Source organism: Nicotiana sylvestris, chromosome 10 (assembly GCF_000393655.2).
Source record: "Nicotiana sylvestris chromosome 10, ASM39365v2, whole genome shotgun sequence".
NCBI lineage: Eukaryota > Viridiplantae > Streptophyta > Magnoliopsida > Solanales > Solanaceae > Nicotiana > Nicotiana sylvestris.
The window spans coordinates 11,470,538-11,498,229 of NC_091066.1; the positions used below are offsets into that span (position 1 = coordinate 11,470,538).

At 37.4% G+C, this 27,692-nt stretch overlaps 3 protein-coding genes across 17 annotated transcripts; 1 reads left to right on the plus strand and 2 right to left on the minus strand.

The window, feature by feature from the left end:
- Positions 1-4,014: 4,014 nt before the first annotated feature.
- Positions 4,015-5,095, minus strand: LOC138879003 (uncharacterized). The gene is made up of 2 exons (XM_070158575.1): positions 5,016-5,095; positions 4,015-4,423 (listed from the first exon to the last, which is right to left on the minus strand). Exons 1-2 carry the CDS (start codon positions 5,093-5,095, stop codon positions 4,015-4,017), a joined length of 489 nt encoding a protein of 162 aa, XP_070014676.1.
- Positions 5,096-6,401: 1,306 nt separating this feature from the next.
- Positions 6,402-26,815, minus strand: LOC104241030 (uncharacterized). 7 transcript variants are annotated; one of them, XR_011402885.1, is made up of 8 exons: positions 25,531-26,815; positions 23,152-24,638; positions 22,487-22,547; positions 22,106-22,394; positions 20,765-20,844; positions 19,013-20,528; positions 18,647-18,803; positions 17,343-18,503 (listed from the first exon to the last, which is right to left on the minus strand). XR_011402885.1 is itself a non-coding variant. In XM_009795935.2 (4 exons), the coding sequence occupies exons 1-3, from the start codon at positions 26,177-26,179 to the stop codon at positions 22,488-22,490; spliced, it is 2,196 nt and encodes a 731-aa protein (XP_009794237.1). In that variant the 5' UTR covers positions 26,180-26,815; the 3' UTR covers positions 21,913-22,394; position 22,487. The 7 variants fall into 7 exon arrangements, 1 of the variants encoding a protein (XP_009794237.1); XR_011402883.1 differs by having other exon boundaries at positions 17,343-19,012; positions 20,307-20,528; XR_714610.2 differs by having other exon boundaries at positions 17,343-18,803.
- Positions 9,546-16,896, plus strand: LOC104241032 (uncharacterized). 9 transcript variants are annotated; one of them, XM_070160116.1, is made up of 15 exons: positions 9,546-10,224; positions 10,342-10,491; positions 10,589-10,744; positions 11,005-11,052; positions 11,232-11,276; positions 11,428-11,463; positions 11,940-11,984; positions 12,128-12,163; positions 12,455-12,499; positions 13,512-13,547; positions 13,842-13,886; positions 14,332-14,433; positions 14,938-15,237; positions 15,436-15,773; positions 15,861-16,896. In XM_070160116.1, exons 1-15 carry the CDS (start codon positions 9,585-9,587, stop codon positions 16,524-16,526), a joined length of 2,688 nt encoding a protein of 895 aa, XP_070016217.1. In that variant the 5' UTR covers positions 9,546-9,584; the 3' UTR covers positions 16,527-16,896. The 9 variants fall into 9 exon arrangements, with proteins under 9 accessions (XP_070016217.1, XP_009794240.1, XP_070016219.1 ...); XM_009795938.2 differs by having other exon boundaries at positions 15,448-15,773; XM_070160118.1 differs by lacking the exon at positions 13,512-13,547.
- Positions 26,816-27,692: the final 877 nt, after the last annotated feature.

The following is a 27,692-nucleotide window of genomic DNA, read 5'->3' on the forward strand; positions in this document are numbered from 1 at the left end:
AGGTGAACAAAAATAACTTTGAATGTATTGTCTTTGCATGAGTTCTGGGGATGGCAATTGGGTAGGGTAGGGCAAGCTGTATTGTCCTGCCCCTCCTGCCCCACCTGCCCTACTTTTGCCCTGTCCCATTGCCAATGCCATCCCTAACTGACATGCACGTCTAGATGTGATTTGTGTTATTTCAATACCAAGAATGAAACAAAAAAAAATTAAGAAAAAAAGTTTACAAGATGGTAAATGACTTTTTAGAAGGAAAACCATTTTTTTCGCAGTTATCTCAAGTATTCTCAACTCTTAACTTCAGATTATCACTAATTAATCAACGGAAAAGGGCCTAAAATGCCCCTCAACTATTAAATTTGGTCTAAGATTGCTCTCATCCACCTTTTGAGCTAAAAAAACTCTTCCTGTAATGTTTGGGCTCAGAAATGTCCTTCTTACTAACGGCCCAGATCAGATTTTTAATTTAAGTGATGTGGCATTAAATTATTGGTTAATTTAAAACCCACACATATTATGTCCAACTCACCCATCACCCAAAATCAGTCCATATTTTCTAAACCCAAAAAACACTCCTCATCAAAACTCCATTGATGTCGGAATCTTCTTCTTCTGCTGCTGCTTCTCGTGACCAAGGTGACAACCGTACATGTTATTGCGGGAACACTACATGTTACCTCTACTTGTTTTCTGGTAGTTCTTGAATCTGAAGCCTTCACTATACCAAAATTGCTTCTTCCAAATTGAGAAGTCTTGTGAAAATAAGATGACTCATTTGGCCTTTTTGACCAAGATTTAGAAAAGGAGTTTTTTTAAAAGGAACCAATGTGGGGTTTGACATTACTACAAGTGTAAAGCTGGTAACTACTAAGAAAATTACAGGACGCCATGGCTACCCACAGTTCCACTATGCAGAATTTTAAGTGTAATAAAAGCAAAAAAAATTGAAGCAGATGATTCAATTAATCAAAACCCCATTTCAAGAAAAACTGTTCCTTGTAAAAATAATTCAAAAGTTTCAATCTTCTTCATTAGCCAATCAAAACCCATCTCTCTGTTGAATTCGCTAAATTGTTGACTTTTACTTTCTCCTTCATTGGATCATTTTCTCTAAAAAAAAATCCATAATTACAACTCAAACTTTTAGCCAATCAAAGCTCAAAACTTTTACATAATTTCAATTCAAAAAGAAGATTCCGACATCAATGGGGTTTTGATGAGGAGGGGGTTTTTGGGTTTAGAAAATATGGACTGATTTTGGGTGATGGATCGGGTATGGGTGAGTTGGACATAATATGGGTGGGTTTTAAATTAGCCAATAATTTAATGTCACGACACTTAAATTAAAAATCTGATCTGGGCCGTTAGTAAGAAAGACATTTGTGAGCCCAATCATTAGCGGGAAGGGTTTTTTTAGCTCAAAAGGTGGACGGGGTCTAATTTTAGACCAAATTTGATAGTTGAGGGACATTTTAGGCCCTTTTCCGATGAATCAACCCTGAATATTTATTATCAATCTCTACTACTCGTTTTTCTCCAGAAATATTTCCCATTCCCCAAATACCAGGAAATGTTCTATTCAAACACATTTGGATCCTTTGCTTCCTTGGTTAAAAAAACCTAAATTGCAGATAAAATAGATGTTCCTTAACCCTTTACGCAGACAAAAAAGGTAAACTCTAGTAATACAAGAAAATAATTACCAACGTCACAGGAAAAAAGTGCAGCCAAAGTGTTCAAACTCGACATTTACGATACTTAAAGTAAAGGAAAATGTGGAGAAAGAAACTAAAAGGAGAATAGCATTACATTTGAGCAAAGAATATACCAAATAAAATGCATATCTTTATCTCCAAAATCCAGTTTCGGCCCTGCCACATTATGGATTTACAAACTAAAAGATAAAAAAATAATAATAATTTTCAGAAAAAAAAAAAGGTAATCCCATGAGATTCACGAGTCACACAATTTGCACATTGATACTTTTCAACCAATAAATTTTCATTTTTATATGGCTCTTGTCAATAGTTATAATATAAAAAATCTCTCTATTTTTCAACTCTTACAAGAAGCGACTTCTCGAATTCCAGCAGTGCAAGATTTATACTAATGTAATCTTGTAAGTTGCAATCATAAAGGAGAATATTTTATCACACAAGTATAGTAATAAGATCAATGTTAGGTTAAACCAGTATTGTCTAGAGGGTAGTGTGTACACAAATCTTACCCTTATCTTGAGAAAGTAGAGAGGCTACTTCCAGTAGATCCTCGCCTCAAAAAAAGATGAAAAAAGAAGCAGTAACACCAGCTATCAAGCTATAAAGAACATCGAAGCAAAATCAGTAACAAGTTATTATTCTAAGACAATAGCAGGATCTGTAATAAGATGAAAATGGAAGAAAGGCTTATGATTCAAGCAGGACAAAAAATAAAAGAATTTTTATTGGAGTAGCAATTCTCGTTTACTATAAAGTCAAAAGGCTAAAGAGAGATGCTTGGTGATAGCAGCAAGAAGGGAGCAAATAATTTAAGTCTAGAGGTCTTGCTTCAAAGAGATAGGAAATTATCCTTGTGTTTTGCATGACAAAAGTGTAAAGAAAATGAACATCGGACCTAACTCATCCCCAACCACCTGCTCATGATGCGAGGATTGTCGGATACAACAACTCATAGCTTCAACCAATATAGAACACTTGACAATGCTGAATATAAAATTAAGTAAATAGAAAGTATACCATCACGATTGTCGGAGACAACTCCTCGTATCTTCAACCAATATAGAACACTTAACAATGTTGAAGATAAAATTAAGTAGATAGAAAGTATACCATCTTTAACAACTTAAACTTTTAGATGAGATTATCACACAATTCAACATTATATAATAGCAGGCAAAACCTAGGTTCAAGTATCACCGCCACCCATTATCACAAAGAATTTTTACGTGCTTGGCCCATAAAAAAAGTTAATCTCGCACATGAAAGTATGCGTTTAAGACATAAGTAAACTAAAATGCGCACTCTCTTTAACAACTTAAACTTTTAGATAAATAGCCATACAGTGCCACAAAAAAGAAGTCATGCGAGCTTTTCCTCCGTGCGAGGAATCTTTCTGAAAAAAGCTATAAGGCATTCTAGTAATTTCTATTGTATTCAACATACTCTTTTTTTGTCAAAAGTTAATTAGGCGACAAGTATTTTCATGATCTTGTCCAAACACCTATTATCGGATTTGACTTATATGCAATGACAATATGCATAAAGTTACACTTATCATTTCACCTAAAATCTATTGTAAGAGGTACTTGACAATATATGACAACTTTACATAATTATGTTTTCAAACCCGTGGTAAGAGATCACCTGTTTTATTTTTATATCACCAATTTAACTTAAAGTTTCAACTTATATACATTGACGGCAGAAGATGTTTTTCCTACACCATCAAGGTCAAAGTCACATACAACATGTAACGGACTATAATAACACTTACAGCATTTATCAACTCAAAAATAAAGTAATCACTTGTAGTAAGGGATTAAATTACACTGATAGTGATAGTGTTAAATTTCTGGTATATGAGCTAAATTTAGCTCTCTTATTATGAACAGTTATTAGCAGAGGCGAACCTATGCAATAGGTAGAGGGGTCACCGACACCCGTAAAGTTCGGATAAAATTCCATGTATATATGTATATATTTTTGGAAAATAGTGATATATTAATAGTGGTTTACCCTATATACAAAGCAAATTTTGGTTGAATCAAAAAGTATATCCACGACCTTCAAATCCTGTGTCCGCCTCTGATTATTAGTAACTTTTTTTTTAGGTGAAATGATAGAATAAAAGTTATTTTACACCACCATGAGTGTAGAAACATTAGATTCTTTAATACTTTGGGTATTAGAAAGCCATTGCACCTGCACCAGTATAGAGGTTTGTGAACAAAAATTTCTCAAAAATATGTCCCTCCTAGCAGTATAAATTAAAGCCATTGGTGACTAGTGAGTGGCATCAAACATAATCTGCAGTTATAACTAGTGAGAATGAAACCTCCACCAAAGGCAAATTCACACGCACTTCGCTCAAAATATCTAAGAATTTCTTGTACTTAGCATCATCTTTTTGCTTCCGCAGTCTTTGCGGAAACAGAGGTGGTGGCCTTTTCACAATTACTGGCTCTGATCCTTTGTTCTCTTTCTCATTCTCCTCAACTGGATTGGGAACTAATTCTCCTTCAAGATGAGTTGTATACTTCTTTTTCTTTGGAACTTCTTCTAATACTCTTCCATTTCTCAAGGTAACCGCATTGACTTGAGCTTTAGGATTAGGCTCAGTATCACTAGGAAGAGCCCCGACTGGTCTGGTATTTTGGGCACGGGCAAGTTGTCTCACTTGCCTCTCAAGATTTCTGAAATCGGTCCTAGCAACAACTTCTTCAACAAATCATTTGTACTCTCTTCTACCTGTTGAGGTGGCTTCTAAGGTTGATTGAAATTTCCTTGGGGTCTATAATGATTCTGATTCGGCTGATTTCCACCCCATGAGAAGTTGGGATGATTCTTCCAATTTAGGTTGTAAGTGTTCCCATATTGTGCATGATGATTCATTGGACCTCTGCTCTGTTTCCCCACATAGTATATAAATTCAGGATTCGTGGGGCACATGTCAGTCATATGACTGTCACCACATAGTTCGCAACAAATAGACATCTGTTGTACATGTTGCATCTATTGTGTTTGTTGCATTGTCATTTTATTCATCTAATTTGCCAATTTTGCTATATCAAATCTCATGGCTGAGAAGTCATCAAGCTCAATCAACCCAGCTGCTTTCTGTTTAATTGCTCTTTGTGAGTCCCCATCTCTTTGCCAATTATGGTCATTAGCAGTGAAGTTATTTAGCAAGAGTTGGATTTCACTGTACGGCCTCGCCATGCAACTACCTCCACAAGCTAAATCAAGATTCATTTTTGATGCCTCATCTAGCCCATCAACAAAAGTGTTACCCAATACCTCATCAGTCTGACAATGATGCGGGCAGTCTCTGAGTAGCTTCTTCTATCTTTCCCAAGCTTGACGAAGTGTCCCGCCATCCCGCTACTGGAACTCAAGAATCTGACTCCTCAGCTACTTTGTCTTCTTAGTGGGGAAAAACTTGATTAAGAATTTCCTTACTAGATCATCCCAAGTGTGGATTGAGTTCGCAGGCTCCTTTTGCAACCATTCCTTAGCTTCCCCCAACAGTAAAAAGGGGAAAAGTGTCAGCCTAACATAGTCCTTGAAAACGTTCGGATAATTGTAAGTGTCTGTAATTTCTAAGAAATTCTGAATGTGCCTCTATGGATTTTCATGAGATATACCCACATATTGCCCCGTGGACTGAATCAGATGTACCATGTATTGTTTGAGTTCAAAATGCCATATGATCTCAGGCTTCATAATAGCCTGAGTCATATTAGCAAGATTGGGCCTTGCGGCTTCTATCACCGCACGTTCTTCATTACATGCCATCTTGATTGGATGTGGTTGAGCTACGATGTCCAACTCTCTTTCTATTCTAGTTCTAGCTTCGACTTCACTCCTCACTCTTTGAAGTGTTCGTTCAATTTCAGGATAAAGCGGAAGGAGATTGTTTGCGCTTCTACTCCTCCGCATTCAAGAGAAGAGCCCGTGTTAACACAAACAAGGTAAACTAAAAATTAAAACTTGAACAAATAACTAATAAAAACTTAAGTCAGTCAAGTAGCTAATTTTTAAGTCCACGGTAATGGCGACAAAAACTTGTTGCTCCCAAACGCACACGCAAGTATACGTACAAGCAATAAAATGATAAGTCGAGTGTCGAACCCACAGAGACTTGTATCAACTACCCACTAATTCACCAATATTGTTATTCAGTCAAACTAAATTCGAGTTCAAGAATGTGATTATACTAAACTATAATTCTAAGTAATAACTAAATTATCGAGCAGTAAAATGATTGTTATGTATTCAATAGAGACAAATATTCCAGGGTTGTGATCGATTCACCAATCCTATTGTGTTCTAGTTAACTCTCCCTCTCATATAATTCACTCATGGTTGCTAATTAATCGATCATTTCTCTCATAGCCTTCTCTCGAAGTACTACTCGCCTATTCAAAATAGATTAACGCCTATAGTCATATAAAATCAATCTATTAAGAATGCATTAAGATTACGATATTTGATTAAGCACGGTGATTAGGTATATTCCTATCCTAACCACAAATCCCCCCCCCCAAGAGTTAAGATCATGCTCTCTTCAATTCTTCTTTAGTCTAAACATGGCTTTCCCAAGCATAGCATAGATAGTAAATAGAACTTAACTGCTAGCCAGTCAATTAAGCAATTAATCACAGAATTGAAGAAATAACCATATACTAGTGAATCGTAATCAAGTTTAAGTCAATGTTAAACTACAATATTCATGGCTAAATCACAACCCCAGAACAATGGGTTTTTAGTCACTCATGATAATAGCAAACAATTTCATAAGTGTTGAATAATTGAAAATACTAAGAAACGATGAAGAAAACTGAGATCTCTTTGCTTCCGAATGTTTCTCGTGTGTATTCTCCCTCAAAAGTGGCGTTTCCCCCTTCACAAATAAGTTTAGTCTTGCTTTTATACTTGTTGGATAGGTCTAGGGCCGAAATAACCGTGTCCCGGGCGATTTGGACAAGTTTGATGCTACTGGAGTCCTGCCAAGCGCCCTCCATGGCGCTGTGAAATTTTTGCTACTGGTTTTGGCGCCACAGGTAGGGCTAGGCGTTGCCTGTGGCGCTACAATGTCCCATTTTCCTGTTTTCGTCCGTTTTGGCTCTTATTTCGCACATTTCGCCCCCAATTGCTCTCGAATCATTCCTACACATAAAAACACCTCAAATTAATATAAATCAACATATTTTACATCCTAAATCCACGAAACAAAAGTAAAACATGAGGCGATATACATATAAATATATATACTTTAAGCTAAACATCACCCCTCGCTTGGCTCATGATCAATACCTTTAAATCTTGACCTTAAAGTTCTGTCCATGGGACAAGCTGAGAGCAAACGTTAAAAAACCATCCTAAAAAGTGTCGTATTCTGCTTCTTCTTCTTTTTTTTTTGTGCAAAATAACCGTATCGATAACTTTTGGTTTTAATAACCAAAAACTTTCAATGTATTGTCTTTGCATGACCATTCAGAAGTATTGTTTTTGCATTAGAATTACAGCTTCTTGTACATACGCAAGTGGTGGGTTAGAATTACAAACAATCACTAATGCTTACATTAGGGTACGTTCCCTACATCACATTCCTTGGGGTGTGGCCCTTTCTCAGACCCTACGTGAATACCGAGATGTTTTTTGCACCAGACTGTCCTTTTTATATTTATGTCTCGCATAAAAAATACTACCGAAGAGCTACATCCGCCACTAACTACGGGTCCTTCAATATTACTAATCATTTGCTTTCAACAACTTCATTTATTCTTTCCCTTCATATCAAGAATTGTAAAAAAGAAGAAGAGGATACTAGAATGATGTTAACCATGGACATTCTAAAGGAAAAAAAAAAAAAACAAGTGAATATTGAGAGTTCTGAGCTCCATATCTCTCTTTTTTACTATGTATTAAAATGTTTCTCCAAAAATTAAGTACAGTAATTTTTTGTTGTTTGAAGGAAACCTTGAACCAACAATAAAATTGTCTCCCGTATGACTTATAGAACATGGGTTCGAACCGTAAAAGCTGCCACTATGCGATCTTTCTCCGGGCCCTGCGTGAACGCGGAATGCCTTATGGATCGGGCTGCCTTTAAATTAATATTTTGCTGTTTAATTGCCAGAAGAAATTTTTCTCACAAGATGGTAAATGACTTTTTGGAAGGAAAATATTTTTTTCCGCAATTATCTCAACTCTTAACTTCAGATTATCACCGATTACAACCCAGTATAATCCCACTTAATGGGGTCTGGGAAGGGTAGTGTGTACGCAGACCTTACCCCTACCCTGGGGTAGAGAGGTTGTTTCCAAATAGACCCCGGATTATCACTGATTAATCAACCTTAAATAATTATTATCAAACTGCTCATAAGTGTCATAAAAACATTATCCAATTTGCTAAACATTATTAACAATCTCTAATACATGTTTTTCCTCCAGAAATATTTCCCATTCCCCAAATACCGGGAAATGTTCTATTCAAACACATTTGGATCCTTTGCTCCTTGGTTAAAAAAAGCTAAAGTGCAGATAAAATGGATGCTCCTTAACCCTTTACGCAGAAAAAGGGTTAAAAAAAAGTGCAGCCAAAGTGTTGAAACTCGACATTTACGATACTTCAAAGTACAGGAAAATGTAGAGAAAGAAACTAAAAGGAGAATAACATAATATTTGAGCAAAGAATATACCAAATAAAATGCATATCTTTATGTCCAACATCCAGTTTTGGCCCTGCCACATTATGGATTTACAAACAAGAAGAAGAAGAAGAAGTGACTTCTCGAACACCAGCAGTGCAAGATTACACCACTGTAATCACACAGACAACAACAACAACAACAACAACATAGGCCAGTGTGATCCCACAAGTGGGGTCTGGAGAGGGTGGGTTGTACACAGTCCTTACCCTTACCTTGTGTGAGGTATAGAAGTTGTTTCTGGTAGACCCTCGACTCATACTACTATAATCATAAAGGAGAATATTTATCAAACGAGTATAGTAATTAGATCATTGTGAGGTTAAACCAGTATATAGTAACAAGCTATTATTCCAAAAAAATAGCCGGATCTGTAATAAGATGAAAAAGCAAGAAAGGCTTATGATTCAAGCAGGACAAAGAATTTCTACTGGAGTAGCAATTCTAGTGTACTATAAAGTCAAAAGCGAAAGAGAGACGCTTGGTGATAGCAGCAAGAAGGGAACAAATGACTAGAGGTCTTGCTTCAAAGAGATAGGAGACTACCCTTGTGTTTTGCATGACAAAAGTGTAAAGAAAATGAACATCGGACCTAACTCATCCCCAACAAGTAGATCATGATGCGAAGATTGTCGGAGACAACAACTCGTATCTTCAACCAACATAGAATACTTAACAATGTTGAAGATAAAATTAAGTAAATAGAAAGTATACAATCACGATTGTCGGAGACAACTTCTCATATAGGTAGAGAAGTCACCAACACCCGTAAAGTTCGGCAAATATTATATGTAGTATATGTTTTTAGAAAATAATGATATATTAATAGTGGGCACCCTAAATACAAAGCGGATTTTGATTGAATCAAAAAGTACACCCACGACCTTCAAATCCTGAGTCCGCCTCAGGCTATTAGTAACTATTCTTTAGGTGATACGATAGAATAAAAGTTATTTTACACCACCATGAGTGTAGAAACATTAGATTCTTTAATATTTTGGGTATTAGAAAGCCATTACACATGCACCAGTATAGAGGCTTGTGAACAAATATTTCTCAAGAATATGCCCCTCCTAGCAGTATAAATTAAAGCCATTGGTGACTGGTAAGTGGCATCAAACATAATCTGCAGTTATAACAAGTAGTGAGAATGGATCCTTCAGGTGGGTTGAGCAATAGAGGAAAACAAGAAATTCAACCACAGACTTCAGTACTAGGAATCGGACAACCTTCCGATGAGTTGGGAGAAGAGGAGAAAAAAAGAACTAAAGATCACCTATTTCAAGCCTGCATGGAGAATAGGTGGACAGAGGTTAATCGACTGTACATCAACGACAAGTTTGCCCAAGAATCCAAGCTCACTAAATCTGAGGATACTGTTCTTCACTTAGCTATCTCTTCTTACCATCCACATCGAGATGACTCTTTACAGCAAACTCATCTTGATTGTATTAAGGATATGGTGGCTAAAATACCACAGGAAAATCGATTGTGTATCTTAAAACAGAAGAATGAAAAAGGGAACACACCTCTTCACCTTGCAGCAGAACTCGGAAGTGTCCCCATTATTGCGTGTTTGGTAAACCCACAAGAACCTGAACTCATCTGGGAGACCAATTCAAAAGGGGAAACCCCTCTATTCGTAGCTGCTTATCGCGGCAGGCTAGATGCTTTTCTCTACCTACATGAGTGTTGCCAAAATGAAAAGAGCAGAAAAGATCCAATTGTACTTTGCAGGAGGGGTGATGGGGATAACATTCTACACGCAGCCATCTCTGGCGAGTACTTTAGTAAGAGCCAAATCCCCTTTTCTTATTAATTATCAAACATTTTGTTACATAAGTTAGTATACAATGTCTTCTTTCTTGTGGGATAGTGATATTAACAACTTAATTTTCTTGTAACAGAGTTGGCTTTTCAGATAATAAATCACTATGGGCTACTTGTCAACCGTTTAAACTCAGAGGGCATGTCTCCCCTACACTTCCTATCTAGGATGCCTCAAGTATTCAAAAGTGGAAGCCATTTTCGGTACATAGATAGCATTATCTACTACTGTAAGTCTCTATAGTCTTTTTGGTCAATAAGTGGCATAGATAAGCCCTTTACAAGGATTTAAATACACCGATACATATCGGGGTTCTTTTTGTCCAGGCATAACTGTCGAAGAGCTAAAGATAGAGAAATATAAAACTGAAGGCATAGAAGACACATATCGTAGACTCCCAGATAACTGGAAGCTCCCAGATAACTACCAAACACTGGTGGAGTTCTTGGAACTACTTTGGAATGGGACCGCAAATTTTCTTGGTGGGTAGATTTACCGCACATGATCGATGTCTTATTTAATCTCTATCGTACATTATACTTGTACAAAAATTGTTAGGGAGGAAATGCCAAACACTCAAATCAAAACGAGAATGGTTCACTTGCTTTTGGGGTTTACGGAAAGCACTAAACCAACCTCCTTTTGAAAATGCACTAAAGAAGTGCTTGAGAGACTGTTGTTGGCACTTTCTACTCTACCTAATAATTTTACATTACCAAGACTGATTCTCTTCTCTATCTAGATTACATTAAGGAAATATGTAGCGGGAAGCAAGCAAACAAGTCTAAAGGTATGTGATTACATAGAAACATTCCAGTTTCTTAACTCATTCATGTTGAGCTAAATAATTGACCAATCTCTTTTTGAAAATGAACTAACCAAATGGTTCGAGCGCCTCAGGAGAGTCCTGCTGGCATTCTGTACCTAAGAATTTTACATGGTCAGAGACTAATTCTCATTTCTATCCAGCTCTTACTGAAGAAACTAATGTGAAGCGAGATAAGAAGTCTCCAGGTATGTGACTATGTCATAAACTTTTCAGGTTGTATGGACTAAACCAGGTTACTTAAGCGGCCATAAGGCCGAAACTACGATATATAATATTTTTTCATGAGGAAAACTCTTACTAGTACTAAACTTATTTTTCTTTTTTCTTCGCACCAAGGCAATCAAGATGATCCTGAGAATCCCCCAATTCCAGGTGAATGCATACGCATGTATACACTGCAGTCGAAACTTGAAACTAAATGGTACCTCCAACTATGATAACAAAATATAAAGGGCAGCCCGATGCACTAAGCTACCGCTATGCATTGGGTCTAGGGAAGGGCCGGACCACAAGGGTCTATTGTACACAGCCTTACCCTACATTTCTGCAAGAGGTTGTTTCCACGGCTCGAACCCGTGACCTCCTGGTCACATGGCAGCAACTTTACTAGTTACGCCAAGGCTCCCCTTCTATGATAACTAAATATAAATCATCAAAATATGTACACAAATAATAAAGAAGAAAAGGTGCATCTGATTAAGCAGGAACCTTCCAGTTTATTAACTCATTATATCAAAATTAAGAAGTAGATCAATCTCTTTTGAGCATCTCATCAGGAGTACGTTGTTGACACTTTGTACCTAAGAATTTTACACATTCACAAACACTGATTCTCTTTTCTATCCCAGGATCTACTGGAGTAACTAATGTGAATCGAGACAAGAAGTCTCCAGGTATGTGAATATGCAATAAACTTTTCGGGTTATATGGACTTAACCAGGTTACTTAAGCGGCCAGAAACTATGATATATAATATTTTTTCATGAGGAGAACTCTTGCTAGTACTAACTTATTTTTCTTTTTTCTTCACGCTAAGGCAATCAAGATGATTCCAAGAATCCCCCAATCCCAGGTGAATGCATACGCATGTATACACTGCAGTTGAAACTAAATGTTACCTCCAACTATGATAACTAAATATAAATCATCAAAATATGTACACAACTAATCAAGAAGAAAAGGTGCATCGGATTACGCAGGAATCTCCCAGTTTATTAACTCATTATATCAAAATTAAGAAGTAGACCAATCTCTTTTGGAAAATAAACTAACCAAATGATTTGAGCATCTCATCAGGAGTGCGTTGCTGACACTTTGTACTAAGATTTACACATTCAAAGACTGATTCTCTTTTCTATTCTAGCAACTACTGGAGTAACCAATGTGAATCAAGACAAGAAGTCTCCAGGTATGTGATTACGTATAAACCTTTCAGGTTATGTCGACTTAAACTGGTTACTTAAGAGGCAAGAGATCTATGGTATATGATTTTTATCACGAGGATAACTCTTATTAATATTAACGTATTTTTCCACACCAAGGCCATCAAAATGATCCCAAGAATCCTCCAATTCAAGGTAAATACAAACACTTGTACATGTAGCACGGTCGAAAATAAATGTTACCTCCAACTACAATGATTAGATGTAATTCCTCTAAACATATACACACCAAGTATCCAAAAGATATAATGTGGCATTTTCAAAAGCATGATATGGTAAATTATACTATGTCATGAGAAAACTTAAAGCTTTATTAATAGCTGCTCTTTACGAGCACCGATGTGTGCCGTAACTAGTGAGGTACACACCCTTAAAGGTTTGATCATAATCACACTTAAGCCATCACTTAAAGTTCCATCAGACCACATTTGACAAGTTTTGAAATTGAGACTAGACATTTGGCAGACAGATATAAATATATTTATGAAAATAATTTTTATTTATTTTCTAAAGTAACTCAAGAGATCAGACATATTCAACTTTAAAGCAAGTCCTAATAGAGGTTATGTTCATTTCTCTGTGTCTTCCCTATTTTGGAAGCCTTGGGCCGTGTTTGTCAAACAAATTGAGGAGCCGGAGTAAATCCATCAAGAATTAGAATGAACATCTATTGGACAAATTAGAAAAGTCTATTATTAAATGGATTTGTAGCACACTAATTAAAACAAGAAGAACGTGTAAGTAGCACACTAATTAAAACAAAAAGAGCGTGTGTAAGTAGCACACTAATTAAAACAAGAAGAGTGTATGTATGTATGTGTGTGTTACTTCCTGAGCCTCTTCATATGGTTACACCAATAATTCTTTACATGCCATTTTTCAAAACAAATTGCCTTCAACTTTTCTTTATGGAAAGGTTTTACGTTGCTTATTCTGGTTACACCAACTTATTTTTCTTTTCTTTTTTTTCACACCAAGGCAATCAAGATGATCCCGAGAATCCCCCAACCCCAGGTGAATGCATACACATGTATATACTGCAGTTGAAACTAAATGTTACCTCCAACTATGATGATTAAATATAATCCATCAAAATATGCACACAAATAACCAAGAAGAAAAGGAGCATGTGATTATGCAGGAACCTACCAGTTTATCAACTCATTATATCAAAATTAAGAAGTAGACCAATCTCTTTTGGAAAATGAACTAACCAAATGATTTGAGCATCTCATTAGGAGTGCGTTGTTGACACTTTGTAACTAAGAATTTTACACATTCAAAGACTGATTCTCTTTTCTATTCCAGCAACTACTGGAGTAACCAATGTGAATCAAGACAAGAAGTCTCGAGGTATGTGATAACCTTTCAGGTTATGTTGACTTAAGCAGGTGTTTGTCAAACAAATTGAGGAGCCGGAGTAAATCCACCAAGAATTAAAATGAACATCTACTGGACGAATAAAAAATCTATTATTAAATGGATTAGTAGATTAGTAGCACACTAATTAAAACAGGAAGAGTGTATGTATGTGTGTGTTACTTCTTGAGCCTCTTCATATGGTTACACCAATAATTCTTTACATGCCATTTTTCAAAACATATTCCCTTCAACTTTTCTTTTGGGAAAGGCTTTTCGTTGCTTATTCTGTTTTAGAGTATTCTTTATTGAAATCAAAGCATTGAGCTAACTTATTTCCAATTTATGTGAACATTTTCTAGGTGAAGAGCAATGATAAAAAAAAAATCAAGAAATTCTCCGACATATTTGTGCTAATAACTAATCTCTGGAATTTCAGCTCAAGGGAAGAGGAATGGCAACTTATTTCCAGCCAACTACACCACCTTTATCAATTTCGTCAAATTACTAATGAAGATTTTGCTAATTATAATGGGTATTGGTAAGATTTTCTTAAAACATTTCTCTTCAATCATGCATACATTTCTTAACTATTGAGTGCAGATTACAGTTGCAGATTAGAACATAAACTTCTATGAGAAAGTAAGAAAGAAACTGGTTTGACAAATTCAAAGCCCTAGAACCCCACCCCCCCTCTCTAATAACCGTGGTGTCCGGGCCAACTTACGCGCACCTCGACTAATTCCACGGGATACCTGCTACCCCCACCAGCAACAAATACCAGGTAATTCTATCTACCAAGACTTGGACAGATGGAAAGAAATCACTTATTATTTTTTGCACCTGAGACCTCATGATTCTTAAACCACTTCATTGACCACTAAACTTGGGTGCAAGACCTAGACCCTTGAAAATGATTCTTCAGCAATCCCATTCTTTATCACATTTTAATTATTTTTTTTATGAAACTTTAACAAGTTTGCCTTTTCTTTTATGTTCTTTTCTTTCCACATCATGTCATAAGGTCTCAAATCTTGTTGCACAGGACTCCAAAGGACAAAGAAATTAGAGGAAAAGAAGAAGCACCACCAATGGGCAGTTAAAATTATGAAGTTGATGATTGGGAAAGAAAAAAGTTACAAATTCTATGAAAATACCGGGGAGAAGCCTGAAGATAAGGACCTCTATGATCAAGGCCTCTATAAACAAATTGGAAAACCTCCTCCAGCACCCCCTCCAACAGATATTAATTTAGAAAAAGCAAAAGAACCTAGTAACATTGCACAGATCAAGCAACCAGCAACCTCAAGCACAGATAACAAAAAGAAAGATGATATCAAATCTGGTAAAGAATCTCTTGTCTCTGTCTGGTCATACCTGTGTGGCACTGAAAACTTTTGTTCTGTCTCATCAAGATTCTGCAATTTTAAAAAACTCAAAATCTATCACGTCAAAATGCTGTAAATTTTGTTCTAATATTCCAAGTTACGATCAATTTTCTTTGAAGCTATATGTTCCCTAAAAGTAACTAGAGTAACTATAGTTCTAAATACAGAGGTGTCGAAGACCAAGGCGACACCCCTATTAGTGGCATCAAAGATGGGTATCGTAGAGATGGTGACGGAGATCCTTAAAAAGTTCCCAATAGCCATTCAAGATACGGATTCTGATGAGAAGAATATCTTGCTTTTGGCTGTAGAGCATAGGCAAACAGCCGTCTATAACTGGTTAATAGGACAAAAGTATCCAGAGTGTGTGTTTTATCATGTGGACAAACAAGAAAACAATGCAGTACACTTAGCTGCATCGTTTCAGAAGCACGACTTGTGGCGCATCCCTGGTACTGCGTTACAGTTGCAAGGCGAAAGGAAGTGGTACAAGGTAAGAGATCTCTAACAACCATCCTTCTTTATATCAGTAAGGATTAAACTTAGATAACTTAAAAGAATTTTACCCATCATAATGCAGTATGTGAAGCACACTTTGCCAAAGCAATCATATGTCCGTTATAATAAAAAAGGTCAGACACCAAGAGAGATCTTCAGAGAGACGCATGCAATGTTACTCAAAGAAGGCACTGAGTGGCTTGTCACAACCTCAAATTCGTTCTCTGTCGTTGCGGCACTGATTGCTACAGTTGCATTTGCTACAGCTTCTGCAGTCCCAGGCGGAGCCGATGATTATGGCCGTCCATACCTTGAAAGTCAACCTGCTTTTTCAGTATTTTCTATCTCATCACTTGTTTCTCTTTGCTTCTCTGTCACGGCCCTGGTGTTTTTTCTAGCTATCCTCACATCTCGATGCCAACACAGTGATTTCGAGAAAGACTTGCCAAGAAAGTTGCTCCTAGGATTAACTTCGCTTTTTGCATCAATAACTGCTATCTTGGTCTCATTCTGCGCTGCGCATTTCTTTGTCCTCCAGGATAAATTAAGGAAAGCAGCATTTCCAATATACGGGGTGACATGCATACCTGTGGTGTTTTTTGCATTTAATCAATTCCCTCTCTATGTTGATCTCATAAGGTCATACGTCCAACAGCTACCACTTCGTAGCTACAAGGTGTTTTATACCGAGTCCTCAGGCGCAAGTAGTTCAGATCAGAAGAAAGAAGGTAAAGAGAAGGATGATTGAAACAGGTAGAGATTATGACAAGAGGTGTGCGTTGCATGGTTTCCTACTTTAGTTTTCCAAATAAGACTGGGTTGTTGTGTTTCAAAAAATGTGGAACTCCAGGAAAGGTCTCCCTTCGCTGAGAGGAGGCGAGGTGGAGATATCATTTTTCTGTATTTCCTGAATAAACTTGTACTCTCTTAAGAGATGCATGGTTTCATATACGTTGTTTCTGTACTAAAGCTAGTTAAAAATGTTTTTTGATCCCTTGATTCATATGAACTTGAGGGAATCTTTGGAAACTCACCATGTCTAGAGAGCACAAAAAATGTATGTTCCTGTTTGTAATCCTTATTCGGAAGAAGAAAAAGCTCAGCTTTTCAAGGTTCAATTTTCATTCACTTATGAGTAAATCCAAATTAAAAGATTGCTCTTAGGCTACCTCGCTCAAACTTTTAACCAAATATGGATAAGAAATCAATGTTCTTCTTCAGTAAACTTTAGAACCCAAGCAAATTCTAGAGTCACTAAGAAAAAGGAGAGGACAAGATATTCAGCAGACCCTAATAAAGACACAGGAGTTTAAAATAGCAAAAGGAATTTTGCAACAACTAGCCTATGCAAAAATAGAAGCGGAACATGCTAACAGTGACTAATCTGCCAAGCTGGTGTGGTTCCTCAAAAGTATATTACTCTTTAAGCAGATTCTTTTAAATTGTGGACTCTGTCTCATAATGTTAACCACTGCTAACAGATAGTTGAACCTGTGGTATAGACGATGAATAAGGCATATGGAACAATAGAACACACACATCATATATATTGTGAGAAGGCACGGGAGAAAATATGATATATTGATATTGTGTGTGTTCAATACAATACAAGAGGTTCTTATTTATAGCTATACTATACAAGGACATACTACTCATATTCCAATGTGGGCAAGACTACATTATGTACATATCTAACATTCTCATACAATACAAGAGGTTCTTATTTATAGCTATACTATACAAGGACATACCACTCATATTCCAATGTGGGCAAGACTACATTATGTACATATCTAACACTCCCCCTCAAGCCGGTGCATACACATCATATGTATCGAGCTTGTTACACATGTAACTAATACGAGAACCAGTAAGAGACTTAGTGAAAATATCTGCTAGTTGATCATTCGACTTTACAAGCTTTATAACAATATCTCCTGAAAGTATTTTTTCTCTGACAAAGTGACAGTCAATCTCAATGTGTTTAGTCCTCTCATGGAACACAGGATTTGACGCAATATGAAGAGCAGCTTGGTTATCACACACTAGTTCCATCCTGCTGATTTCTCCGAACTTTAACTCCTTGAGAAACTGCTTGACCCAAACTAACTCACACATTGCCATAGCCATGGCCCGATATTCCGCTTCGGTGCTAGATCGAGCAACTACATTTTGTTTCTTGCTCTTCTACGAGATCAAATTACCTCCTACTAGAACACAATATCCAGATGTAGATCGTCTATCAGAAAGTGATCATGCCCAATCACCATTTGTGCGCCCAACAATCTGCTCGTGGCCTCGATTCTCGAATAGTAATCCTTTGCCTCGAACTGACTTTATATACCGAAGAATACGAACAACTGCATCCCAATGACTATCACAGGGAGAATCCATAAACTGACTTACAACACTCACCGGAAAAGAAATGTCAGGTCTAGTCACTGTGAGGTAATTCAATTTTCCAACCAACCTCCTATATCGCAGAGTCTCTAAAAGGCTCCCCCTGTCCGGGCAGAAGCTTAGCATACGGATCCATAGGGGAGTCAATAGGTCAGCAACCCATCATTCCAGTCTCCTCAAGAATGTCTAAGGCATACTTCCGCTGTGAAATAACAATACCTGAGCTAGACTGAGCGACCTCAATACCTAAAAAAAAATTCAGTCTGCCCAGATCCTTAGTTTGGAAGTGCTGAAAGAGATGTTGCTTCAGATTAGTAATATCATCCTGATCGTTGCCAGCAATAACAATATCATCAACATAAACCACCAGATAAATACACAGATTCAGAGCAGAATGCTGATAAAACACAGAGTGAACAGCCTCACTACGAGTCATGCCGAACTCCTAAATAATTATGTTGAACTTACCAAACCAAGCTCGAGGGGACTGTTTCAAACCATATAATGACCTGCGCAATCTGCATACACAACCACTAAACTCCCCTTGAGCAACAAAACCAGGTGGTTGCTCCATATAAACTTCCTCGTCAAGATCACCGTGGAGAAAAGCATTCTTAATGTCTAACTGATAAAGAGGCCAATGACGTACAGCAGCCATGGACAAAAAAAGACAAACAGATGCTACTTTAGCCACGGGAGAGAAAGTATCACTATAATCAAGCCCAGAAATCTAAGTATATCCTTTTGCAACAAGACGAGCCTAAAGCCGATCAACCTGGCCATCCGGGCCGACTTTGACTGCATAAACCCAACGACAACCAACAGTAGACATACCTGCAGGAAGAGGAACAAGCTCCCAAGTGTCACTCGCATGTAAAGCAGACATCTCGTCAATCATAGTCTGTCGCCATCCAGGATGAGATAGTGCCTCACCTGTAGACTTAGGAATAGAAACAATGGACAAAGAAGATATAAAAGCATAATGAGGTGACGACAGACATGATAACTTAGACCAACATAGTGGAGATTAGGATTAAGTGTAAACCGTACACCTTTACGAAGTGCAATTGGTTGACTAAGAGGAGACAAGTCCGCAGTAGGTGCAGAATCTGATACAGGATGTGAATCACCTGGGCATGATGCTGGATGTGGACGGCGATGATAAGTCAAGAGTGGCGGAGCTACAGAAGGTTGAACTGGATTATGTGGAGGAATTGGACCTATAGGTGGTGGAACTGGAGCTATAGATGGTGGAACGGGAGCTATAGGTGGTGGAGCTGGAGATGTAGAGGAAGATGGATGGGAGATAGTGACTGAATCTCCAAAAGAAGAGACTAGTAGTACCTCAGAAATATCTAAGTGATTACCTGGACCTGTGAAGTATGATTGGGTTTCAAAGAAGGTAACAGCAGCGGACATAAGGTACCGCTGGAGGTCAGGAGAATAACATCGATACCCATTTTGCGTTCTCAAGAAACCAAGAAATACGCACTTAAGAGCACGGGGAGCTAACTTATCTGTTCCTGGAGTAAGGTTATGGACAAAACAAGTGCTTCCAAAGACACGGGGTGGAAGAGAGAACAAAGGTAAGTGGGGAAACATAACAAAGAATGGAACTTGGTCTGGATAGATGAAGATGCATACGCTTAATAAGAAAGCAAGATGTAAGAACTGCATTCCCCCAAAAAACGCAACGGAGCATGAGATTGTATGAGTAGGGTACGAGCAGTTTCAATAAGATGTCTATTCTTTCTTTCAGCTACCCCATTTTGTTGAGATGTGTACGGAAAAGATGTTTGATGAATAATCCAATGAGATTTCATAAACTGCTGAAATGGGAAAGACAAATAATCTCGGGCATTATCACTACGAAATGTGCGAATAGAAACCCCAAATTGATTTTGAATTTCAGCGTGAAAGGTCTGGAAAATAGAAAACAACTCAGATCGATTTTTTATCAAAAATATTCAGGTGCACCTAGAATAGTCATCAATGAAACTAACAAAGTAGCGGAATCCTAAGGTAGAACTGACCCGACTAGGACCCCAAACATCTGAATGGACTAAAGTAAAAAGTGACTCTGCTCGATTATCAATACGTCAAGGAAAATGAGAGCGAGTATGCTTACCGAGTTGGCAAGACTCACACTCTAGAGCTGACAAATGAGATAAACCAGGTACCATTTTCTGAAGCTTTGACAAACTAGGATGTCCCAATCGTTTATGTAATAAATAATAGGACAAGTTGCTGAAGGAAGACAAGATGTGAGTCCATGTGATTTAGCAAGGACAAGGTAATAAAGTCCATTTGATTCATGCCCGGTACCAATGATCTGCACTGTATTGCGTTCCTGTACAAAAACATAGTCATCAAGAAATAAAACGGCACATTTAAGTGATTTGGCTACGCGACTAATAGCTATGAGATTAAAAGGACTATTAGGGACATAAAGAACTTAATCTAAAGGTAAGGAAGGAATTGGGCTTGCTTGACCTATTGCAGTTGCCATGGTTTGAGACCCATTGGCCATTGTGACTCTTGGAAGAGATTGAGAATACGAAATAGTAGTGAAAAGAGATTTGTTACCAGAAATATGATCCGATGCACCTGAATCAATGATCCAAGACTCAGAGGATGAAGATTGAGAGACACAGTCACGATATTACCTGTTTGAACAACGGAAGCTATCTCAAAAGATGTTTGCTTACCTGCTTTGTACTGAAGAAACTCAAAATAATCCACTAAAGAAACCATCCGACTATTCAAAGTATCGGTTCCCATGTCGCTACAATTAATAGTAGTAGGGTTAAATACTGAAAATTAGTAACTCTTTTGGGAAAACTGAAGAAATCGCTGAGAAAACACTGTTTACAGCAGGAAAACAGAACACTGTTCTGCAACGGAAAACACTGTTCACTCCAGAAATACTGTAGCTCTCGGAATATTACTGTAGCAGCAGGAAAAAATTCAAAGTGGTCGGAATGAAATAAAAACAGTAGGGGTAGGATCGGAATTACCAGACGACCCAACTGTTCTGAAGAAACCTTTTCAAAAAATGTCCGGAAGTCCACTTCTGAAACACTGGTTACGCCGGAAAAATATAAAAGTGGTCGGAATTTGGTGTAACCTGGATGGGTAGGCTCGGAATTGTAAGGGGAACAATCTGTCCTGAAGAATCGTCGCCAAAAAATGGCCGCAAGGTGGCCCACGCGACGTCAGAACTTCGCCAGAAAATTTTCTTCCGACCGCTACACTACCGCCTTTAATTTTCACTGGGGTTTGATCACCGGACAATGACTACTCTTGTGGTAGTATTGGATTTTGCACAACACTAACCGAGACAAAGCAGACGCAAAATAACTTTTAAAAGTCGCCGGAAAAAAGGGTTCTGGTGACTGATTTCACTTCCCGGAATTGCTGGAATTTATTCACAGCGATAAATCTCTCACGATAGCTCTGATAGCATGTGAGAAGGCACGGGAGAAAATATGATATATTGATATTGTGTGTGTTCAATACAATACAAGAGGTCCTTATTTATAGTTATACTATACAAGGACATACTACTCCTATTCCAACGTGGGACAAGACTACATTATGTACATATCTAACATATATGTATATATAAATATATAGAGGATTCATTTTTCCTACTCAAGCAGTAACTTGGGCCATTTGTGATATGGCTGTGTTTTGGAGACGAATGAGGTAAAGTTTTTTTGAGAAGGATGAAGTAAACTACTTATTCAACATGACCACTAATATATTATTAGAAAGAAAACATAAAACTTTTTGTACAAGTAGCTAATATCCAGTGCTTTACTATCTAATGATCCACAAAAGATGGGAAACAGCAGAGGTTTAACAGGGACCTTAAATCTGAACACTGGATAGAGGTCACTAAATAGCAAAGTGATAAGTTGTTACCAGCCGTGAAAAGATAACAATTGCTGTGCCTTCTTACTCATAATCTTTCATATTATCCAATAGAGGATCAATCCCAGTTTGTCCTCAGCGGTTGCACATTAATACCGTCAGCTGCAATGCTTTAGAGAGGCCGTTTGCCCAGCAAAACTTGTTCTCAAATAACTGCACAACATCTCTTCAGAAAACAATATGGGGTATTAATTGGATTGTCTTCCTCGGATAGGAGCAACTGTGATGGAAGATTCGAGGCTCAGTATTAGGAACTCCAAGCTCAGAACTATTTGAACCCCTGTATTTTGTTTATCGGTAAATTCACAGTTCAAAGTTTTGTGATGTCACAAGGGGAAAAATTATAGTAATCGTCATGTATATTTACCATACCTCAAGAGCTTTGTTGCATTCCTACAGAAACACTTCGAGAACGCCTTTTCTTTGACATGCCCTGAAACACAACTTTCATACCATTACTTCTTTGCTCAAGGAACAGATGATGCAAGAACAACATGGTGATTACGCTTAAAATTTGAAAAAGAACAGCATAGATAAGGTCAAAAAACAACTCTCAAGGTACTACGTAAACTAAAGAAAAAACAAGCAATTTGTCCTGAGCACCAAACTTTTGGAAGTACCATTCAAATTCCACAAAGACGAACATATCAACTTTCTTTCTTTTTTTCTTTTGTAGGCGCTAAATTGTAGGATGACAGCACTAAATGAGTACTTATCTCGCGTCATCAAGACACCAACAACAAACAAGGTCAATTTTTAGAATATATGGAAGAAATGGACGCAGAAAAGCAATTTGGAGTGACCATAGGTGGACAATCAAGAGGTCAACACAAAATAACCACAAAGCCAGGCCCAAGAAGGTGTCAAGCAGAGGCCACAGATAAACAATCACAAGATGTATAAACTTATTAATAATCACATAATTAATTTAGACATAACAATTCCGCGACAATACAAGACAATATTAATTAAAAGAAATATGTATAAACTTATTAATAATCACAACAACAATAGATTTGAACATTCTAGTCCCATACCTTAGAGGACGGCACGGGCAAGGAAGCCTGTCGTACAGCTTTCTCAGGTTCATTAAGCTGCCGAATCTCTTGAAGTTGGCATACTATATCCTCCAGAAGCTTTAACTGCATCTTTTCTCTTTCTCTATGCTCTGCAGTCAAGTCAAGTTTCTCTCTTCCCTCTTGCACAATCTTTAACCTCTCACGAAGCCATCCCACTTCAGTTTCAATTTTCAGTCTTTCATTGTCTACTGAGGACATGGGATTTCGCCGCAAATCACATAGTAAAGGTTTACCACGTGGCCCCACTGGTGGAAGCCCACAAGACGTGTCTGCACTGCTTTTAAGATCCACTTGAGTATACAATGTGCTAGTACTTGGACGATCTCTAATTACATTAATCCTCTGTACAGGAGAAGCTTCAGTAGGGACACTAGCTTTTCCAGAAAATTCTAATGCACTATTCGTAGATTCACCACTATTGACTTCGTTGCAAAAGTTAGATCCATCAACAATGACATGAACATCATAAACATGAGGTTCTTTATCCAAGGTCAAATTACATGGACATTTTAATCCCTGATATCCATCCGTCTCATGATACTTCAAACACTTGTCTTTTCCAGAAACATTAATACAAGCTCTTTCACAGGTTTCTGTATCTGGATTTTCTTTTATCACTTCCCCTCCAAGCGAAATGGCATGATCAGGAAGCTTCTCGTTTACATCAGAGTTGTTAACCATAAACACCATCTCTTTCTCCTGAAATTCTTGGCTGCTATAAGAATGCTCTCTTAGGCCAACTTGCTTTTGGGAGCTGGCATCTTTATTCTGTTTTTGTATTGGTGCCTTTCCCCCCAAAGCAGTATAGTTTTTATTATCAAGAGAAATTACCTCCTCGGAATTCCTGTTTTCTGCCTCAAAAGATGCACTAATCTGATGAAGCATAAGAATTGGATCCTCATTAGGAGAAGATGAAGCATCAGGACGTCTTAGAGCATCCGCTATAATTCCACTATCAACTGTTGATTCTTCATTTCCAAGATCAGACATCTGCCTATACACTTCAAGTTCCTTCTCTAAAAAGTGTTTCTCCCTCTCTGTCCGCACCAGGATCTCCGTTAGAATGTTCATCTCCTCTGCTTCATAAGCAGATTTCTCTTCAATTAATCTCTGGTATTGCCGAGCATCCATTTCAATAGACGCCTTCTCCTCTTGTAGACGTAAGATCATAGCCATAGCCTCATCTGCGGCAGATGCCGCAGCATTTCTTTCCTTCTCAAGCTCAAGGCAGAGAGCAGCTCGAGCTTCTTGTTCGTGTTCTAAGGCTCGTTCCAAAAGTCTTAGTCTCTTTTTCTCATCGAAGCTAGAATCCAGTTCGCCATTATGTCTCGGCTCATCAACGGATGCAAAGTTCTTTCCAATGTGCTCAACTTCATCAGGAAATCCATTCAATTCAAAGCCGTCTCTCTCGCCCAATCTCATAACAAGTGGAGGGTGGCAACCATCTGTATTCACCATAAAGAGAAGCATTTAGATTCATACATATTAGAAAACCCAGGCTTTAATGTTAGTAAAATAAGGGAGGCTACAAACTGTGGAAATTAAAATTTTGAAAATATTTAATTTGAGGTATCTTCTTTTATGCCCCAACTAGTCTGGATTGAAGCTTAGGTTGCTGCTGCTTGTTGTATCCTCTTTTTTCCATGGTTAGTTGACTGAAAAGTAGTAGCTGATTCTGCTCAAACGTATTGAATGTTATCAAAAATTTCTTCCTTTTGTTTTATCCATAAACGAATTATACCAAAAAACTCGCTTGAAAGCATTTGATTGATAGTAAAATAACTATTTCTTGACACCATTTACACCCGAAAAGGGCTTGTTTAAGTTACGTAACTATACAGCATCTTTCAACATTTTGTTTTGGAAATAAAAAGGGAGAGACATGTTCTAAGTCAAAACCAATATGTCTCTAGACTTCTTCCCTTTATCAGCGGAACAAAGGACTCCTAGCAATAGTCAGGAACATTAGAATGCAGCCATAACAACAACTACTAGTACCAGAGGCATCGCGAGGATTGAAACGATGATTTCAAGTGCTAATAACTGACTTTTAAATTTAATCTGTACATATTTAATATTTTTTTTAACAGAATATTTCTGATTAAGCAAAAGTTACTTGGCTCGGCCGATTCCGGATTTGGGCTTCTAGCGCTGCCTCTGACTACTAAACCTCAATCTCAAGCTAGCCGAGGGCAGCTAAGGATGCAATAATAAGCTGAAAAAAGTACTTCACAAAATAAACAACTTCAAGGACAACTAAACATCAAACATAGAAAAGAGAGCATTAGCTTCTCTAATATCAAAAAGGCAATGTGTCATCTTCAATCAATCATTTACCTTCTTTATTAATACTACGAGGAGATGGAGGATCAAGCAGAAACTCGTCACATGGAGGATCATATGATGAAACTGATGAAGATCTCCCATAATCAACAGCTGCTTTACGCCTTCTTCGACGAATCCCTCCTCTTTGTTTCAGATTCATCACTCCTTTCCCCTTTATCCCAAGCCTTCCTCCACTCACACCTGATGAATTCACTGCCCCAAATTCATTCCTTGGACTTAACTCAATCCTAGCAATATTATTTTGTGACTTTCTTGCATCTGATACTGAACTACATGAAGCCTCATCACCCACTTCAAGAAACCTATTAGGACTATTCTCCCTTTCACCAATTAATCTCCAATTCAAAGTTTGGTCCTTTCCCCACATGGTATCCTTAAAAGGGAAATTTGCTTTTACAGAAAGTTGAACATTAGACACTTTCTCAGCTGGGAAATCAATCAAAAGTCTATGAAAACATAAATTCCCATTACCAAAAAGACCATCACAAGGACATGGCAATCTTAAACCAAAAAAACCAAGAAACTTTGATGCTAAATAAGCTACTGTTGCTGCACAAAGCAAGAAATATGCTATAGCTAGATCAACAAAAGCTGCTACAATACCACTCAAACTCCACATATAGCTACCCTCACAAGCCATTTTTTCACCCCCAAAATACTAGAAAAAATGCAAACTTTACTACCTAACAAAGAAAAGGGTCCATTATTTTTTATGATAAACTAACAAAAAAATTGGAACTTTCTCCACTTAGAGATCATCAATTGACTCCTTCAAGAAAACCTAAGCCAAACCAACCGGAAAAAATATCTCATCAAATTTTTTACCACAAAAGTACAAGTAAAAATTCAAACTTTACTACTAAACAAAGTAAAGGGTCCACCTTTTTACTGATTAACTTACAAAAACATTGAACTTTCTCCCCTTAGAGATCACCAATTGATTCCTTCATGAAAATTCAATAGCAAACCAACCAGAAAAAATATCCCATCAATTTTGTTACCCCAAAATTCTAGTAAAAATTCCAACTTTACTACTAAACAAAGTAAAGGGTCCAGTTTTTTCTGATAAACTTGCACAAAAATTGAACATTCTCCCCTTAAAGATCACCAATTGATTCCTTCACGAAAACCCATTAGCAAACCAATCAGAAAAAAATATCCCATAAAATTTTAGACCTTGTAATATAGTGGAAACTGTTGTTTCTTGATTTAGGTACCCCTAATAATAAATGTTTTGAAGTAGACATAGGACTTGAAAGTGTTGTGTACAACAACAACACAGTATAATCCCATTTGTGTACAGATTTTTATTGTTTTTCTGTAGGCTTTTACGATGTCGTATGGTGGCTTTGAGTGTTTCATTAGTCACAATAGAAAACTGATTGTAGCTTCAGGAGACACCACGTGCATTTTTCAACGTTACATTATTGTTGTCATCATTGAGGAGTAGTAGTACTATACAGCTAACTTCTATCCGTTTAAACCTTTTAAAAGTTTTGTTAGCTTCCTTTTTGAAAAAATAATGTTTGACATCAAAATTCAAAATTCTAGATGTCTGAATTTACTTGTTTCTCTTTATCTTAAATATTTAATCAATAGGCCAGTAAAAATTGGCTGAGTTAGTTGGGTGAGTGATTATCTGTATAGGAGATCTAAAATTGATTTTCTTCACCAACAGTCTTCTCAGTCAGAGTTTGTCGCACCAACTAGGGCTGTGCATTTGGATCGGATATCCGAAATCCGATCCGATCCACTCTATTTCGGATTTTCGGATTTCAAATTTCGGATTTTCGGATTGGATATGGATTGTGTTTTATGAAATTTCGGATTTTCGGATTGGATTCGGATTGGTATGATTTTAATCCGATCCGATCCGATATCCGAAATTATATGTACCTATATAAATACACACTAAAATTTTAGGGTTATGCTTATTCATTTTTCACACACCCCCTCACTCACTTAGATTTTTCCGCCTCTCTTGCACCTCTCTTCTCTTCAGTGAAGACTAAAAGAGTCTCAATGACTCAAACTTCCGATTTTACTTTGATTTTATGTCTCTTTCTTCCGCCTCTCTTCTCTTCTCTTTTGTCTTTTATGTCTATTTCATGTTCTATTCTTCAACTTTTGATTTTATTTTGATTTTTTTGTTT